This window comes from Eublepharis macularius, chromosome 3 (genome assembly GCF_028583425.1).
Source record: "Eublepharis macularius isolate TG4126 chromosome 3, MPM_Emac_v1.0, whole genome shotgun sequence".
Taxonomy (NCBI): domain Eukaryota; kingdom Metazoa; phylum Chordata; class Lepidosauria; order Squamata; family Eublepharidae; genus Eublepharis; species Eublepharis macularius.
Genome location: NC_072792.1, coordinates 63,080,170 through 63,100,389, shown reverse-complemented (window position 1 = coordinate 63,100,389; position 20,220 = coordinate 63,080,170). Strand labels below are relative to the sequence as shown.

The window sequence follows — 20,220 nt, the reverse complement described above, 5'->3', positions numbered from 1 at the left end:
GCTGCACTATTCCCTGGTATGGCTCATGCCCTCAGCATATTTGTCAAGTGGTTGGACAGGTTTCATACCTTCTCTGGGTAAACTGCCTAGACTATGCTCATAAATACAGTATAACCCTCAAGCCAGTTGGTAAAGTTGCAGTCAGCTTCTTCACTCCTGGTCCCTTTCCTTTTTTGAGATTGGAGTGCTTGTTCCATCTTCGTCTTCCAGCCTCAATAGAGAGAAGGCATTCACGTAATACCCATCCAGGATCTTGTTCCTGACCTTGCAAGCAAGGTGAACTCCTGGAGGATCTTCATTGACGTATGTGGTGAGGGCCGAAGGAGTGCCCCTCCTCTCCTGGTCTGCCCAGGCTGCACTGGGACCTGATCCATTTGTGCTCTCCTACGTATGGCCACTAGCCACCTCCCCCCAGTAGTCCTCAGCCAGTTCCCCATTCTCCCCCTCTGACAAAGACTCACCAGAATGTCCTGCACTGTCTGATTCTTCCTCCTTGCACAAAGCTCTCTAAAACTTATGGGCTCAGATTGATCTCCTCTTTCTCCTCTGTCAAGTGGGTCTCCTCCTCCTCTCAGGGCTCTTGGAGCTATTGCTGGATGGAGACCAGGCACATCTGTGTCCATTGGTTCACCTCTTCCCCCCTCCCTCCGGCAACCTTACCAACTACCTCAACAGGCTCTCTGGCAGCAGCCTCCACTGTTCCTCCAGACCTGGAGGCACCTAGCTGTTCAACACTCTTACTAAGAAACTCAGCAGCCCTAGACAGACCTTGTGAAGTGCAGTTGCCCAAAGACCCAGAGGAACGCACCCTAGGGGACTCAGCAAGCTGTGTCCGCCCCATTTGCCTCAAGCCAGAGGCTCCTGGGAAGTTTAGCCCATGATTCCCTGCCCCTCTGTAGTGAGCCACTGCCTTCTGAGCCCCTGCAGACTCGCCTTTAACTTGGGCAGTATAGCAGTCATTAGCCCCAGCAACCCATTTGGGAGGCATTATCCTTTTTAAAAAAATTAAGCTTTCGTTGACTCACACCATTAGTAAGGATGGAATCAATGACCTGTCAAGGCTTGAGGGCTTCCTTGCTCCTCTTTTTTTAAAGCTTAATAGGCATCCTCCATGTGGCAGTAAAGCCTGCTTGTCAGCTGGGGAGTTACACAGCAGACTGCACCTGACTGCTCCCAATGGTGCCCCAGGCCAGAGACCCTATTCGTCACCTGCCAGAGCTTTTGCCACTCCCCAATAGGGAGGCTGACGCAGGCCCACATCCCCTGAAGAGCTGTTTTGGTTGCCCGCCTCGGAGGAGCCACAGCCAACCAGCGACACTACGGCTGCTGGGACCTTGCTAGTTGGCGTCCAAATGCTGCTGCAAACGGCTCTGGGATGCTGGCAAGTCACTTCCACACATTGCTGCATTGCTACTAAAGTTGCCACTGAGTCATTCCACCACTTTGCAGCCAAATCGATCAAAAGCTGACTGAGTCCAGAACCTGGACAGCTCCTGAATTTAAGCTCTGCTGGTGGATCTGAATGAGGCCTGCCCACTCCATATCCTCATCCAGCAGGGTCCACTATCAAGCACCTGTCTGATCCGTTGATTGGCTGTCCAGACAGTTTTAATCTGTTGGCTCCTCTGCCCCATGAAGAGGCTGCTGGGAGCTGCCTGGACCCAGGCAACATAGTGGGTACTCTGCCTGTTACCCTGCAGCCCTGCAAACGTGAGCTCCAGGGAAATCTGGGGCTGCAGCCTTATGTAGATACAGACAACCTTGAGTACTTGCTAGCCAGCTTGTTGTAGTGGTTGGAATGTTGGACTGGTATCTGGGAGACCCTAGTTTGAATCCCTGCTCTGCCATGGAAACTCACCTTGGCCCAGTCACAAGCTAACCTACTTCACAAGGTTGTTGTGAGGATAAAATGGAGGAGAATGATGTAAGCCACTTTGGGTACCCATTAGGGAGAAAGGCTGGGTATAAATGAAGAAAATAACAACAACAACAACATTATTAGTAGTATGATTAGCCAAAAGGCATAGTAGTAATTTTCTAAGTAAATAAATATATTAATATTATTCCTTTGAGCCAAAGTTAGTAATGTAATCAGATCTTTTATGTAAAGCTCTATTGATACTATTCATTAAATAGAGATTCAAAATAAGTTGGAATTTACTGTCAGAATTAGATCAGTGTAAAGCTGCTTTTCTTTCTTTCCTAGATACTGAACGTCTATATACCACTGTGTATACAGAAGTCTGTGAGAGCTATGGAAAGATTTTCACCTGGGACTTGAAATCCTCAGTTATGGGAAGAAGAGCACTGGAGGGAGCAGAGATCATGCGAACTGTCCTTGGTCTTCCAATCACCAAAGAAGAAATAGTGAATGAATGTGAAATTAAGCTTAAAAAATTGTTTCCCACATCGGCATTGATGGCAGGTTGTATTTCAACTAAATATGTGTAAATCATTTTACTGCCTGTCATAGTTTTTAATAGTTACTTTCACAGACAACTTTTTTGTCATGTATGGTTAGTTTCTAAGCAGGGTGATTTAAATAGTTGATAAGACTATTTAAATCATGGTTTTCTATGTAAAGGCTCATTCTTGTTTATAACCTTAGTATTAGCAACCCAGGTGAAGGTTTCATTGTTAGAATAATAACGTCTCAATTTAGTTTTACAATTATATTAGAAAACTAATAATTTTTGGTTATTTGCTATTTGAAATAGATAACTATGACATCATTGCAAGATGAACTATTTCCAGTTCAATAGGTTAATCATTCATATTTGGACAACTTTTATTTTATTGGAAGGAGAAAAATAATCATGAGTAAGAATAACCATTTAAATTGTTTTATTTGGCTAAAACAATAACATTATATAGCATATTTATTCTTGTATTTGTTTAAATATCCATGTTTTTTAACTAATGGTGTTAAACAGAAATATTCCAACACTGGGTCTCTTTTATGGCTTGCTGCCATTATAGGCTATGATAAATATGATAAATCTCAGGCTACACTCACAAAGATCTCAAGACTTCTGAAGTATTCTGCTCAAAAAGTTTCACTTTCATTTGTACTGCTTGCCTCTCCCTCCTCACACTTACGTCTTAACATCTCCTCCTTATCCACACTTATTCCATCCCAAACAATCTTCTGTTCGACGGTTGTTGTGGGTTTTCTGGGCTGTATTGCCGTGGTCTTGGCATTGTAGTTCCTGACGTTTTGCCAGCAGCTGTGGCTGGCATCTTCAGGGGTGTAGCACCAAAAGACAGAGATCTCTCAGTGTCACAGTGTGGAAAAGATGTAGGTCATTTGTATCTACTCAGGAGGGGTGGGGTTGAGCTGAGTCATCCTGTAAGAGTTTCCCAGGGTGTGGAATGCTAATGGCGGGAGGCTTCACTGTATCCTGAGGAGGTTCTTTTGCATATGGATTGGTACTTGATGTGCTAATCTTCTCTGCAGGGCTATTGTCGGGGATAGAATGTTTTGTTAGCCTGGTGTTTTTCCGAACTGGAAACCATGCTCTGTTCATTCTTAAGGTTTCTTCTTTCCTGTTGAAGTTTTGCTTATGCTTGTGAATTTCAATGGCTTCCCTGTGCAGTCTGACAAAGTAGTTGGAAGTGTTGTCCAGTATTTTGGTGTCCTGGAATAAGATACTGTGCCCTGTTTGAGTTAGGCTATGTTCAGCCACTGCTGATTTTTCAGGTTGTCCAAGTCTGCAGTGTCTTTCATGTTCTTTTATTCTTGTCTGGATGCTACGCTTTGTGGTCCCGATGTAAACTTGTCCACAGCTGCAGGGTATACGGTATACTCCTGCAGAGGTGAGGGGGTCTCTACTGTCTTTTGCTGATCGTAGCATCTGTTGTATTTTTCGGGTGGGTCTGAATACTGCTTGAAGGTTATGCTGGCCCACTCAGCCCAGTTATAGCAAACTTCTACATGGAACATTTTGAAAAAACAGCTCTAGAATCAGCACCCCACAAACCTAGTGTATGGTTCCGGTTTGTGGATGATACATTTATCATTTGGAGCCATGGGGAGGAAGAATTGATGGGGTTTTTGAATCATCTCAACAACATCCACCTGAACATACAATTCACAATGGAGAAAGAAATCGAGGGAAAACTCCCATTCCTGGATACCCTGGTCATCCGCAAAGCAAACTTTCAGTTAGGTCACAAGGTCTACAGGAAACCAACTCACACTGATCGGTACTTACACAAAAACTCCAATCACCACCCCCGACAGAAAAGAGGCATAATGAAAACATTAGTGGATCGTGCAAGACGGATATGTGAGCCGCACTTTCTCAATGAGGAAATTAATCATCTAAACCACACACTTCAGGCAAATGGCTACTCCAGAAATGAAATCCGAAGAGCAATCAAACCCAGGATGAATCAAACAACCAAGGAAAAACAGTCTCCTACAGGAAAAGTGTTTTTGCCATATATCAAAGGAATTACTGATCAGATGGGAAAGCTTATGAAAAAGCATAACCTTCAAGCAGTATTCAGACCCACCCGAAAAATACAACAGATGCTATGATCAGCAAAAGACAGTAGAGACCCCCTCACCTCTGCAGGAGTATACCGTATACCCTGCAGCTGTGGACAAGTTTACATCGGGACCACAAAGCGTAGCATCCAGACAAGAATAAAAGAACATGAAAGACACTGCAGACTTGGACAACCTGAAAAATCAGCAGTGGCTGAACATAGCCTAATGCAAACAGGGCACAGTATCTTATTCCAGGACACCAAAATACTGGACAACACTTCCAACTACTTTGTCAGACTGCACAGGGAAGCCATTGAAATTCACAAGCATAAGCAAAACTTCAACAGGAAAGAAGAAACCTTAAGAATGAACAGAGCATGGTTTCCAGTTCGGAAAAACACCAGGCTAACAAAACATTCTATCCCCGACAATAGCCCTGCAGAGAAGATTAGCACATCAAGTACCAATCCATATGCAAAAGAACCTCCTCAGGATACAGTGAAGCCTCCCGCCATTAGCATTCCACACCCTGGGAAACTCTTACAGGATGACTCAGCTCAACCCCACCCCTCCTAAGTAGATACAAATGACCTACATCTTTTCCACACTGTGACACTGAGAGATCTCTGTCTTTTGGTGCTACACCTCTGAAGATGCCAGCCACAGCTGCTGGCAAAACGTCAGGAACTACAATGCCAAGACCACGGCAATACAGCCCGGAAAACCCACAACAACCATCGTTCTCCGGCCGTGAAAGCCTTCGACAATCTTCTATTCATTGAACTTCTTGAAACTTAGTGCTTAACAGGTAAGGAGTTCATTCTGTCTACATAGATTTGCAGATGAGTAGTAGGATTGAGACCTCTTTCTCACCTCTGTATGCTCATTTTAAACCATTTTTGCTGGAGGCATGCATTTTTGCAGACAAAAAGTCACAGTTCTGTGATGGTATCTTTAGACAGAAAGATTATCCAATGTAGTCTTACAGAAACCTTTGGGAGAGCATGACATTGGGGCCCTAATGAATTAATTAATGGAATTCATTTACAAAAATGATTAAACATTTCATGAATATGAAGTCTTATAGTACGTAATTAAAAATTAATCCGTATTTCATGATGAAAAACCTTTGGGCTATAATATATCTTAAACAGAAAATTATCTTTAGATAAATTTTTTTCCTCAAAATGCATTTTATCGAACAAAATCAGATTTAATTATAAAAAATCCCATCTAAATTTTAAACAACTCAATTTTTGATTTTTTAAAAAAACATTATCCACTTCGTTTCTTGAATGGTTTGAAGGAACTTGTCATTTTAATAAAACATTCTATTGAGTCACCTTGCAAGGATAGAGGAATAAATAAATAAAATAAATGCACTTTTTAGTTATCCCAGCACAGGTGCAAAACATGAAATATTGTTTTACGTTTCCTATTATGTGATACCATTGAAGATGGAACATAGTATGTTGCTATATTAAAAGCTATGTAGGTTTCTTTGGCTTTTTATTGCTGTTTTTGTAGCTGATTTTTTGTACCTTTCAAATAGTCTTGTCTAATTTGTTTACCTTCTGTATGTTCTCCAAAACAACTTTGGATTGATGTTTTTGTTTTGATACAATATATCTGTTATATGACTGCCCAGACTGTTTCCTCTTATGGCATTGCCTCTGTAAACATGAACTTTCCTTGCAGACGATGTCTCCTAGCAATAAATTAGCTGTGTGAAGGAGAAGCTTTGAATCTGTAGGCTCAGCTGGGTCTTTTCCAGTGCATTCCATGTAAAGCTGGAATGCACCCTTTCCTTCCTCCTTCCTTTAAATTTCTTTTGTTCATCTTTGTTTGGAGAAAAATGGGCTAAGGTAACAGCATGAAAGTGCCCCTAAAGTCCAGATGTTACTCCTCCATTACTCAAATTTCAAATGTGGAGAACTATTTTATTACTGACACAGTTTCTAATAATTTGCCTTAGGCATGCAAGTATGATTAAGAGCTCTTTAAACATCCTCTAGGTTGCTAAAATTAGCATATTTATTTACTTACAATGTTTTGCCCTGCTTTTTGTGGTCCTATTAAGTCCACTAAAGCAGTTAACAAAAGGTAAAATAACATCTCATTGTAAGCAGCATTAAAACTACACAAATACTTCATTGAAACAATAAAAAATCAGAGTTTAAAATAAATACAAAAGATATGAACAACTATTAAACATTGAAGAGGGAGAAGCGAAACAAAAAAGTCTTCGCCTGCCGGTAGAAAACTGTAACAGAGAGAGAGTTCCAGAGTTTTGGTGCCACTATGCAGAAGGCCCTCACCTGGGCTTCTACCTGCCTAATCTTAAAAGGAATAGGCACCTGAAGCTGGGCCTCTAAAGATGACTGCAGTGGTTGGGTAGGTTCATAAGAGAAAAGGCGGTTCTTCAGGTATGTTGATCCCATACAATATAGAGCTTTAAATGTCAGCACCAGCAGCTTGAATTGGGCCCTGAGTTAAGCCCATGTATATGAGCCAAGACCAGAGCTACAATTCACTTCAGTAAGCATCTTGCCTGCAGCATTCCACACCAGTTGAAGTTTCTGAACAGTTTTCAGTGGTGGCCCCATGTAGAGCACATTGCAGTCATCAAATCTAGTTGTAACCATGGCATGAACCACACTGGCCAGAATTTTTCTGCCCAGAAAAGGCTGCAACTGGCTAACTTAGAGCCAAGCTACAAGTGACGAATTACACCTGAATGGCAAATGAACAGACTCGTGTATTCCTCCCTGTTCACTTGCCATTCACTTGTGCTCCACTTGACCACATAGTGATCAAGTGGTGCAAGTGAATGGCAAGTGAACAGGGAGGAATACATGTGAGTCTGTTCACTTGCCATTCAAGTGTAATTCGTCACTTGTAGCTTGACTCTTAGTTGAAGGTGGTAAAAGGTTCTTCTGGCTACAGCAGCCACTTGCTTATCCAGCAGTAGTCTTGGGTCCAAGATGTTCCTGGTCCTTCAAGGAGAGTGTAACCCCATCTAAAACTGGTTACACCTTAAATGCTGGGTCAGACATCCCACTCATCAGTAGCATTTCTCTTGTTGAGATTAACCTTTAGTTTATTAGCCCACATCCACTCCAAAAGTGCCTCCAGGCACTGGTTCAGGGTTTCTACAGCCTCCCTAGGATTAGCTAGAAGTTAACAGAGTTGAGTGCCATCCAAATATTGGTGACAACCAAGCCCAAATCTCCAGATGACTTCACCCAGAAGCTTCATGTAGATGTTAAAAAGCATAGGGGACAAGTTGGAATCTTGCAGGACTCCACAAGCCAAAAATCAGGTGACTGAGAAAGAGTACCCAGCCTCACCATCTGAAACCTACTTTCCAGGTAGGTGTGAAACCACCATAGAAGGGTGCCTCCCAATGTCAGACCAAAAAGATGGTCCAGAAGGATACCATGATTAATGGTATTAAAGAGACATCAAGAAGAATCAACAGAGTCCAACTCCCTTCTGTCCATTTCCCAATGCAGATCATGCCCCCCTCCCCCCCGGGCAACTAAGGCTATTTCAGTCATATAGACAGGCTTAAAACCAGATGAGAAGTAATTTGCCTTATCAAGGAAAGCTTGCCTCATCTAGGAAAGCTTGAATTTGACCAGCCACCACCTTTTCGTTCACTTTGCTCAAGAATGTGGAGCATTTGAAACAAGTCAATAGTTATTAAGATTTCCTTGCTCCAGGGTAAAGTGCTTTAGAAGTGGATATACCACATCCTGTTTCAAGGCTGGGGTGACTCCCTCCACTCTAAAGAAAGCACTAATTACCTTTCAGACCCAGCCAACCACCACCCCCAGCCCTGGCAGATTTAATTAGCCAAGAAGGGCAAGAGGTGGTAGGCCTCAAACCTCCAAGAATCCTGTCCATATGTTCAGACTAAATAAACTGAAAAGTATCCCAAACAGGACAAGTTCGCCCTCTGGCACCATCTGACCCTGTCACTTCTCGTGTAGAGTCCAAGTGAGAACAAATGCAAGCAATTTTACCTGAAAAGTGATAAGCAAAATGGTTACTGCAGGCCAGTGAGCAGACCAACTCCTCTTGCAGGCCAGATCCCAACAGGACTCTGATCACCAACAGCTCCATTGAACTATACAGTGCAGATGCAACGGCGGCTAAAAAGTATTGTTCCTTCATTGCCATAGTACGCCTTAAAGTACTCTTTAAAAATGAACTTTTGCCAGTCTTCTTAGATCCATCATGAATCTTTCTTCACTGTTGGTCTAGCCATCTCCCTAGTAGATCTGTCTGAAGAAAAATATATAATACTTGCATTCAACTGGACAAGAAAATGAGTTCAATATTCCAGATCCCTGCATAGATTTTTATTACTTTGAAATATGGCATCATTAAAAAAAAGAGATGCTATTACAAGCTTATTATTCTACCAGAGATGGTATATTTGTTGAGCTGTACAAAACTGCAAGTAGATGCCCACTTAATAGAATACATTTCCATACCAAAATATTAATCACATAATAAACTTGGTATGGTAGATACAAAGGTATGTTAGAATTCTTCTGAGAATTGTATATTGGAGATTTTTTGTACAAAGTGTATTTTATTTATTTATAGTCTACCTTTCTCAGTGAGACCCAAGGTGGATTACAGAGTGCAAGGCAATATAATCAATAGCTAGAACATTCAATGAACAAAAAAATATATGATCAACAGCTAGGACATTCAGTGAACAAATACAATAGGGTATGGGTTGCAGAAAAATGAAAACAAGCTTAAATCCTAACAGGAATGAAATATTTCCAAAACAAAGCATAATTAGGTGATACTTAACAGTGTGGAAACTAACCGGTAGGAGCATATCTACCTCAGCAGACAGTACCCAGTAGAATGGTCTGTAGTCCCTGTTCCTTACAAAGGCATTTCTCTCAGCCATTTCTTTGGGCACAGCCTCTATTAACTGATTTAAAAAAGCCATCCTGAATAATTCAGGTTTTGTATAGTTTGCAGAAATTTAGAAGAGGGAGAGAGTACAGAGCCAGTTTGGTGTAGCAGTTGAGAGCAGCAGGACTCTAATGTGGAGAACTGGGTTGGTTTCTCCACTCCTCTGATTGAAGCCAGCTGGGTGACCTTGGGTCAGTCACAGTTCTCTCAGAGCTCTCTCACCCCCACCCTCCTCACAGGGTAATTGTTGTGATGATAATACTACACTTTGTAAACTGCTCTGAGTGGTGGCTGGCATCACCACCTGCTCCACTCCTGATCCCAGCTGGGTGAAGGCGGGGGGCGGGCATTGCCACCTCCTCTGCTCTTGATCCTGGCCGGATGATAGCAGAGGGTTGGCCATTGCCACTTGCTTCACTCCTGATCCCACCTGGGTGAAGTCAGTGGGCGAGCATCATCACTTTTTCCACTCCTGATCCCGGCCAGGTGAAGGTGGCGGTGGGCATTGCCACCTGTTCTGTGCCTGATCCCTGCTGGGTGAAGGTGAGGCATGGGTATTGCCACCTGCTCCATTCCTGATCCCAGCTGGGAGAAGGCAGGGGGTTGGCATTTTCACATCCTCAGCTTCTGACCCCAGCTGGGTAAGGGGGATGGGCATTTCCACCTGCTCCACTCCTGATCCCAGCTGGTTGATGGTGGTAGATGGGCACTGCTACCTGCTCTGCTCCCAATCCCATCTGGGTGAAGGTGGGGGCGGGCGTCACCCTACTCTGCGTCTGATCCCAGCTGGGTGAAGCCCGGGGGCGGACATCGTTACCTGCTCCACTCCTGATCCCAGTTCTGTGAAGGCAGCGGACAGGCATTGCCACCTGCTCCATTCCTGATCCCAGCTTGTTGAAGTTGAGGGGTGGGCACTGCCACCTTCTCTGCTCCTGGTCCCAGCTGAGTGAAGGCAGGAGGCCTTCACTGCCTGCTCCACGCCTGATCCCAGCCTGGGCTTCCTGCCGGAGTGCACTCTCTGGGGGGACCAGCTGCCTCTTCTGGGCTTCCCTCCAAGGCAGTGCTCTCTGGTGGCATACCAGGATTGGAAGTGAGTTGTCTGGAACACAGTACGCCTTTTATATGGTAGGATACAGAGCTTGTATCTAATCAGTTTTTCCATTGTTAAAAAAGGAGGAGAGTGTTTCCTTTTACCACCAAAAGGACTATGTTTGGGATCATGGTACCTGCATGGACAAAAGCTATGTGGAATGGGAGCTGACTAAGACTGAGCAAAAAGATTGGCTAGATCAAACCCATAATTCTTAATGCAAGAGACATGCATGCAGCATGATCAGAAGTTTCAAATTAGTAAACTACTACCTACTACTAAAAGCAAACCAATAAGCTTTAGTTACAACTTAATTAATATGCCTTGGAAAGTGCAAAGTGGGAAATACGATTTCAGTTAACCCATCCTGCTATCAGTCAAAACGTTTGTATCACTAACAACATCACAGAAAGTACCTTTTTGACAGAGAGGTAAAAGGGAATAAAATAAACTATTCAGACAAACTTTGTATAATGTACAAACTGTTACATTTTCCATGTATGTACCCCTACTTTCCTTAGCAATTCATCTGGCTTTTCAATTTTTCAGGTAAAATCCTACTTTAATTGGCCAAACTTGTGCTTATTTAAATAAAAGTGCAATTCCAATGCTGATGGCATATTCTTATGAGCTTTATAAAGTCACACTACATTATTCATTCTTCACAGAAGTGAGAAGGAAGCACAGAAGTAACCTGTCAGTTTGTAGATATGTGGGTGGTAGACTTCTACTATATTTGAGGATGCAGTAGGCATTTTCCACTTTTCAAACAGATATTTGGTTTTTGAAATTCAAGAATGTTTATAAGTTCCAAAAAACATACAATTTTGTGTGCCACCAAACTTACTGAAGAACTCTTGATAGAATTTTTGTGTGCGCTTGGCTTTCATTAATGTATGAGGCATACTCAGGTTGGAAAGCAGAAGGAATAAATAGGAGAATCCACCCACATTTCAGCAGAATCCAAGGGGGAAAGGGCAGAAGCACCAGGATATAATAAAAGCAGAGAAAAATCTAGTTTAACATGTTCCATTGAATTTGATTTTTTAAACTACCTGCAGAAAAATGTTTCTTTTTGAAAGCTTCTCAAGTCCCCTGCCAAATACTTCTGCCGTGTAATATGCAGGTTTTTTTAAAAAAAAGCATGCCTGTCTTTCAGCGTTCCTAATTTGACATTTGTGATCAATCATGATTTTGTTTAAAGTTGCTCACTTCTAAACTTTGATCCTTTCAGCTAAATTAACAGAGCAATCCTAATCTCACTTTCCTGGGAGATAGCCCCACAGAATAGACCTGAATAGGATTTTTAGTAAAGCTGCTTCAGATTATCTTAAAGCCTAACTAAATAGTTTCTTCTTTCACTTTCTTCGTTCTGCTTTCTACATACTGCTCAACAATCTGCATATTACTGCACATTAATTTCCTAGACTATCCTCTTTACAAATTATCTTGCTTTTATGGGCGAGATCTCACTTCACGTTCATTTTCCATATATTTAGGTTTTTTCACGATGCTATTATCCCTTGTTTAGGGCTTTTCTGAGAAAATCTGCAAGTATATATAGTTTGATTTGTTACGTTCTCAAAGAATCTTAGAGTATGGTCTTTTTAAAATGCCCTAAAAAATAGTACTGTATATTTGTCTTTCATAGGCATGTATCCTCTTAAATATTGTTGATTTTTCTATTACTTATCATTTCCGCTCATATATCAAGATCTTTGAATTGCAGACTTATTTTTGAAAAAAAATATTTTTGCCTAAAACATGCTGCTGTTGATGTATACATTAAAGTTGTCACATTTAATGTGATGCAATTTAGAAATCAAATTAAGGGTCAATCTCCTGTGTTTTCTATTTTCTCTTTAAAACAACTACCAGTGAGGTGGGTGAGTGATCCCAAGTATACTGGAACCATTGCTCAGGGAGTGAGGATTTAGCTTTTCCCCCTCTGTATTGGTTCCCAAAAATAATTCATACCTATCAGTGCTAAAACTGATATTTGATAAAAGAAACACTGGTATGTATGTTTGTAAAGATCCTGCCCTACAACAGGCTCCAAAAGGTATAAATGTAAAATTTTGGTTCAGGCTTCTGTTCAAGCTCTGGCCTGCTTTGTGGAAAGTCCCTTACTTTGCTAATTGGATGCACTTGTGTGTTATTTTGTTCTTGTGAGAAAGTGTCCTTGAGTAGGCCAGAGCCTGGTAGCTGAACTCATCTCCTAATCAGGACTCCCTACATTTTCTCATGCTATAATGCCAATTAAGTAACTGATCCCTGATTGGTTCCCAGGCTGGTGGGTCAGCTCTCCTAGATCTCAAGAAGTTTCATTGTCTCCAGGCAAGAGCTCAACCTTTACCTTTCAGTCACTGCTGCCCACTACAATGTGAGAGAGAGCTTCTTAGCTCCCTCACACTCTACCCAGATGCCTAGAGTTGGCTGGCATAGATGGACTCTTTGCTAAGCCTTGGTAAGAACAACCAGCTTTGGAACTAAGTCAGAGAATGTTTAGATGACTAGCTTGCAGTGATTTTAGTTAGTGAAATGATATTTAGAATAGCAAGACTTACTTATTTTGTGCCTTGCCTAAATGTTTTTGAAGAGCAATTCCTGTTTTGAATACTCTCCTATGTTTTTTCTTTAATAAACATAAATAATATCTTTTACCTGCCTGTGTTCAGTGTTACTTGCCTAAGGTGTGTACACACACTCAAATGAATCCAGGAAGTTGGGGCTTGACAAATCTTTGACCAGAGCTCTTGGAAACTCCTAGGTGTCCTGAGTGGCTGGATTTCAGCATTCAGGGTTGGGAGTGAGTGTCTCTAGGTCATGACCATGTTTTGTTTTTGCTAAAGAACAAAAGTCTTCAAGTTCACATATTTGGGTGCTGAATGAACAGAGATGGAATCCTATTTAATATTACCACAGTCAAGGTCAAATATTCCAGCATGTCAAGAATCTCATTATGTGGCTGACACCTTAACTGTCATTATGTCATCTAAAGGCAGCTTTGAAGGAGTTACTGTACATACACACACACCCCTCAAGAAGCCAGTTCTTGACTTTTATCATTGCCATTTGCTTAATTTGGTTTAAATATTGTTTGTAACTATTTAGACTGTCGCTGTTCCCAAAAATAGCCAAGAGTAACGGTTTTATCTCTGAAATATCAATGACATAACCTATATTTATATAATATCATTAGGCTAAAGTAGACATGGGCACGGATGGGAAAAAAAATCCGAACAACTTGTTTGTTGTTCGTTGCCATCCGGAACAACGAACAGAAGCGAACATGTCCTCTTAATGAACATGTTCGGTGTTCGGTGTTCGTGGCCCTTGTCAGAGGGACGTGGGTACTCCCCTCGTCCCTCTGACAGCAGGCAGAGCCAGCGCTGTGGAGCTTCATTCTGCCTGCTGTCAGACGGACAAAGGGACTCCTCTCATCCCTCTGACAGCGGGCAGAGCTGGCACTGCGGGGCTTTGTTCTGCCTGCTGTCAGAGGGGCGAGGGGAGTCCCCTCGTCCCTCTGACAGTGGGCAGAGGTGCCACCGTGGGGCTTTGTTCTACCTGCTGTCAAAGAGACTAGGGGACTCCCCTTGTCTCTCTGACAGCGGGTAGAGCCGGCACCACGGGGATTCGTTCTTCCCGCTGTCAGAGGGACTAGGGTGCTCCCCCCATCCCTCTGACAGCAGGCAGAGCCACCACCGCAGGGCTTCGTTCTACCCGCTTTCAAAGGGACAGGAGGACTCCCCTCATCCCTCTGACAGCAGGAAGAGCCGCCACCACGAGGCTTCATTCTGCCCACTGTCACAGGGATGAGGGGAATCCCCTCGAGCTGCTGCCGCAGGGCTTAATTCTGCCAGCTGTCAGAGGGACAAGGGACTCCCCTCCCCTGGTCCCTGTGACAGCGGGCAGAGCTGTCACCACGGGGCTTCATTCTGCCCGCTGTCACAGGGACAAGGGGACTCTCCTCATTCCTCTGACGGTAGGAAGAGCTGCCGCTGCAAGGCTTCGTTCTGTCCACTGTCACAGGGACAAGGGGACTCCCCTCTTCCCTCTTACAGCAGGCGGAGCCGCCACCGCAGAGCTTCATTCTGCCCACTGTCAGAGGGACGAGAGGACTCTCCTCCCCTCATCTCTCTGACAGCGGGCAGAGCCACCGCTACATGGCTTTGTTCTGCCCTCTGTCAGAGGGACGAGGGGATTCCCCGCGAGCTGCTGCCACGGGGCTTTGTTCTGCCCACTGTCAGAGGGACAAGGGGCTTCGTTCTGCCATCTGTCACGGGGATGAGGGTACTCCCCTCGAGCCACTGCTGCGGCCTTCGTTCTGCCCGCTGTCACAGGGATGAGGGGACTGCCTTCGAGCTGCTGCTGCAGGGCTTTGTTCTGCCCACTGTCAGAGGGACAAGGGGACTTTCCTTGTCCCTCTGACAGCAGGCAGAGCCGGCACTACAGGGCTTCGTTCTCTCCAGTGTCAGAGGCACGAGGGGACTCCCATCGTCCCTCTGATAGTGGGCAGAGCTGGCAGAGACTTCTCTCCGTCCCTCTCACACCAAGAGAGCCTGCACCACTCCCTTTGCTGTCATTTTCTCTTCAGAGTGGCAAAAACTGGACTGTCTGCTGGAAGCTGAAAGGTTAAAGCCAGGAGTTGATACAGAGTTCAGTCCCTCCCTACCTCCGTTGCCAGGGAAATTGATTGAAAGGTGCCAGACTGTCTGACTTGATGAATGGCTGATGAATGCATGAACAAGGCTTTGCAATGACCACTTGTTCGTTCAGAATGGGGCCTCATGAACGGCTTGTTCGCGAACAGCTGAACCCAATGTTCGTGGGGTTTTTTCATTCATATTGCTATTTGTGCCCATGTCTAGTCTCAATTAAGAATTGGATGCAGTATATTGTCGAAGGCTTTCACGGTTGGAGAACGATGGTTGTTGTGGATTTTCCGGACTGTATTGCCATGGTCTTAGCATTGTAGTTCCTGACGTTTCACCAGCAGCTGTGATTGGCATCTTCAGAGGTGTAGCACCGAAAGACAAGGATCTCTCTGTCAAACTGTTTGACACTGAGAGATCCTTGTCTTTCGGTGCTACACCTCTGAAGATGCCAGTCACAGCTGCTGGCGAAACATCAGGAACTACAATGCCAAGACCACGGCAATACAGCCCGGAAAATCCACAACCACCATTGGATGCAGTAGTTAAGGAATTAATTTCATTTTTTTTCTGAACAGTTTTCTGATTAAGAAACTGTGTTTAGAGTGAGTCCCCATTTTTGTTACTGAACTGCTAAATTAATACTTTAAAAGTTCACCTCTTATTTAATAACTGTTGACTTCTCAGCTGACAAAGGTTTTTTGATCAGTTAAATGGCTAACTCCATATTTCCAAGCTAGTTTGTGGCAGCTACAGTGGAAAAATCTAGCTAGATATGATGCTTTCTGTGTACTGTTAAGCAAGTGACTCTCTTTCTCTTCCTCCTGCAAGCTACTTTTGATAATCAAATTAGATTAACTGTTGGAGGTGGTTTAAAGTAAAACAGGTTCTTAGAAACTAGCATTAATTACTCTGCTTCTTTAATTTTGCTCTATCAAGTATATTGTATATGTTCATATATCTTTGTTTCACAGGAGCAGAAAAACTAGTTCATCATTTACATCGACACAACATACCCATAGCTGTTGCCACTAGTTCAGCTCGAGAGCCATTTGAAATGAAAACGACTCAACACAAAGACTTCTTTAAATTATTTCATCATATTGTGTTGGGAGATGACCCTGAAGTGAAGAATGGCAAGCCAGCACCTGATATATTTTTAGTTTGTTCAAAGAGATTTAAGCCTCCGTCACCTCCAGAAAAGGTAGGAATAATAAGAGTAATATGACCAATGGTGATAAATACTCCACATTATGTTTTGATTTCCTAACATATATCAAACATACATCTCCTCCATTAATAGGAAAAAAATGGATTTTTTTGTGTCAGAAAACATTGGCAAGTGGCCTATTTTTGTAAGTACATGATTTCTTGTAATGCAAATTTATCTAGATTTACTAATATAAAATGTTTATTTCCAATGGATTGGATTCAAAGAATTAAAAGTGTGTGTAAAACAAGGAGTATTTTTCCCCATACAAATATATTTGATGAAATAAATATATTAGTTTAGTATATCTGCTAAACTTGAAATCACATTCCTGCATTTTTTCAGTTATAAAGTTGTTTCTTGAAAATTCAGAATATATAAAGCTAATAAGCTGGGTCCTTAAGTAGAAACAAATTTTTAACAGACCTTTTAATATAGACGTAGATTACTTCTAGATTTTTGAAAAGCTAAAGTTATTGTTGAATACAAGTTGACACTGAAGGTTGTGGTAATAAACAAAGAGTTGAGGAATACCTTCGTCCTTAGTAGAGATGGGCACGAACTGGAAAAAAATAACTGTGTAGTTGATGGTTCGTCGCATTTCACGAACCTGCCCCTATTCGTGAACCGGTTAATTTGGTTTGTGAAAATGGCACATATAGGTCAACAAATCACTTCCGGGCCAGCAGAAGGCCACTTCCAGGTCAGCAGAAAGTCTGCAGAAAGTCCCTCCCCTGTTGCCTAGGAAACTGATTGATTGGCGCCAGGCTGTCTGCAGTGATGAACCAAAAAACGAACCAGCCTAAAGTTTGTGGCAGTTCATCAGAAATGGGCTCTGACGAACCACTGGTTCATGAACCACGAACCGGCCTGGTTCATTATGAAATTTAGTTCGTATTTCGGCTCGTGCCCATCTCTAATCCTTAGTATAAAATAAGTAAAACATTTTAAAAGTTTGAATATGGTGGCACAGAGTGTTCTTCAGGATGCAAGTTTCCTATGGTTCTGCATATTTGAAAGTACTATATTGTGCTTCTAGATGGAATTTTTAATTTACTCTCAGAATAATTTAAAAAATGAAATAGAATGTGTTGATAATAATCTTTAGGAAATACCCTGGAAAATGCAGCTTCCTATTTAAGAGGATTTGTAAAAAATTTCCATTGTGAAAACATGATTTGTAATGAATGCCATTTTTTCTTATACCTGAACTGCTTATATATGTTATCAAATTACCTATATCAAACCTGATTATGTGTTTGGCACTCAGAAGGACTCTTGTTTATTAAACATGTGAAGGTATATGATCCGGCAACACCTTCAGTGAACCCTATCCTACTACTGTTTTTCTATGCTTTTGTTTCTTATTTTTGCTCAATGAACATAAATCAGTTCAGCTGTGATTGTCATTTCCTTCCCCTCTTCTATTGATTTTTTAATGTGCATACATTCTCTCCTTTGCTTTTAGCATTTTCCTGTTGCTTTGATGATTTTTGGATATAAAAATCTTACTATCTTCAGTCTGTTTTACAAAGCTTACGTATCATTAATGCAGTTTCAATGATTCAGTGAATCTATTTTAGAAAAACACACATCTTGAGTTTTATACATACACACATACACCTGTGTACATTTCTGGAGAAAAATTGTCCCTGTTTTTTCTTCCTCAGGTATTTATTTGCAATTTTGGTGGGGTGGTTACTGGAGTTAAAATGGAATGTGATGGGTTAATCCCATCCTGAGCCTCATTGCTATTTCCCTGATCTTTAAAACTTCCATATTTGGATGCTAATTAGTGTTTTAAAAAACTGGGAGATTATAATAATGAATGTCCTACTTCACGTTTAGCTAAACCTGACTCAAGCAGATTCATGTGTCTTTAGATTCATGTAGCTTCAGCATTCACCCACTGGTATCATCATCATCAATATATTTAATTCTCAGTATTGTCCCATTTGTGGATACTTAAATCCACAGACTGGGTCATGAACAGGCAAGATAAATATTTCTTCAAACCCAAGAAAAGCCCCAAGTTTTCAGAAAAATCTGCATTCTAAAAACAAAAAATCAAAATAATATAAGCAGTGACTGCCTTTAGGAAATGGATGTCCTCTGAGGTCTCTCAGTGCCCATTGTAGGGGTTGCTAGGCAACTACAACAATACTGCCAGCCTTCAAACTTCAGTTTCTACCAGCAAAAGGCAGGAGTGGTGGTCCTTTCCAGGGTATTTTGGCCTCCCAGTCCACTCCTGCTCCCCTCCCATCTGCCCTGGAAAGAGAGTGCATTGGGTCCGGACCTCACAGCAACCATGGGTCAATGTGCTACCATACAATTTATGCCAATCAACACTGTTGTGGCGGTAACTATGACTTGATTCCATAGCAGTTGATTGTGCCCAGTAGCAGCTTTTATGCAAGCTGCGTGACTTGGCTACACCTAGAAGTGGTCATGCAATTGACTTAAGAGACTTGCTACCACACAACTTTTGTCAGGGCGTGCCGCCGCTGCCGCTGGGTGTGGCCCTGGGCGGTCTGCTCCTGACGTCATAGGGGGGCCAGGGATGCTGCAGGACCCTGCTCTGTGGAAGGAGGGGCGGTATACCTCACCCAGACTCCCTCTCAGTCCACTCGCTGGCCTGCTCAACCTGGCCTGCTTGCCCCCTGTGTCCTTCTTCATCCCCTCCTTCCAGAACTCTCCTCCAAACCTCCACTCTTGCATTGCACCATTCTCACTCCACATCATCACTCCTCATTCACACCCACCACCACAGGGCTCTTCCCAGCCAGCTTTTATAGGGCTTCCTTCTACTGTCCCACCCCTCTTCCAGCCTGGTCTTGGGCTGCACCAAGCAATTGCAGCTGGGGTAGCTGATCTGGCCCCACTGACCAGCACCAGCTGTGCCTTGTTCCCTGGCTGCCCAGCCTCCCTGCCTGGGCTGATTGCTGAAGGCCTGTCCAGCTGCAGTTCCCTGGCTAGCAGCCCGGCCTCCCTGGCTGAGCTGATGGCTGAAGGTGGGTCCAGCTGCGGCTCCTTGGCTGGTTGCCCAGGGCTTCATGCCGAGTGCCTCCACTAGCCCCACCTGGAGTGGCTTGGCTTTTGGCAACTCCTGGGCCAGGCTACTATTTTCTAGCTGGGGCGTGGCTTTGGGTTGTTGGGGCTGCTGCTGCTTCTCCTCCTCAGGTAAGGCCTTTGGGTGGGTGACTGCTGGGCCCCCAATCTCTCTGCCCTTGCCCCCTTCCGCCTTGCTTAGTCCCCTTTCTTTTCCTAGGGGAGTGGGACTCGCTGGCCTCTCTCTGTCTCCCCCTGCCTCCTGAGGCCCTGGGCCTTTGCCCCTTGCCCCTGGCACTGGCAGGTTCTGGCCCCATTTGCCCATGGGAGGGGTTGGCCTGCTGTCCCCCAGCTGCCCCCTCTGCCTGCCAGTCAGACCGGTTGACCTGCTGTCAGCCGGCCGACCAGTTGACCTGCTGTCTGCTGGCTGACCAGTTGACCTGCTGGCTGCTGGCTGCCCCCTCTGTATGCCTGTCCGCCCAGTTGACCTGCTGTTCCCTCCTACCAAGTCTGGGGGCTGGGACCCAGACCCCGGACACACACCCCCACTTGGCTTTGAGTTGTGGGGGTCCGGTTCAGTCTCGAACATGCGGGACATGAAGTCTGCGTCCACATGCTGTGCCCCCTGGCGGTATTTGATGGTAAATTGGAAGGGTAGGAGGGAGAGGTACCACCGCAGCACCCTGGGATTGTGCGCCTTCATGCGGTGGAGCCACTGCAGGGGCGCATGGTCCGTCAGCAGTACAAAGGGGTTGTTGGCCAGGTAGTACTGCAGGGC

At 43.7% G+C, this 20,220-nt stretch overlaps 1 protein-coding gene across 1 annotated transcript in view; it reads left to right on the top strand.

Moving 5' to 3' along the window:
* PUDP (pseudouridine 5'-phosphatase) overlaps positions 1-20,220 on the top strand; it is a 177,895-nt gene that overhangs the window by 44,692 nt on the left and 112,983 nt on the right. Inside the window, exons 2-3 of the mRNA XM_054974379.1 lie at positions 2,207-2,425; positions 16,159-16,388. Coding sequence (XP_054830354.1) covers positions 2,207-2,425; positions 16,159-16,388 — 449 coding nt within the window. The remainder of the gene's footprint in view (positions 1-2,206; positions 2,426-16,158; positions 16,389-20,220) is intronic.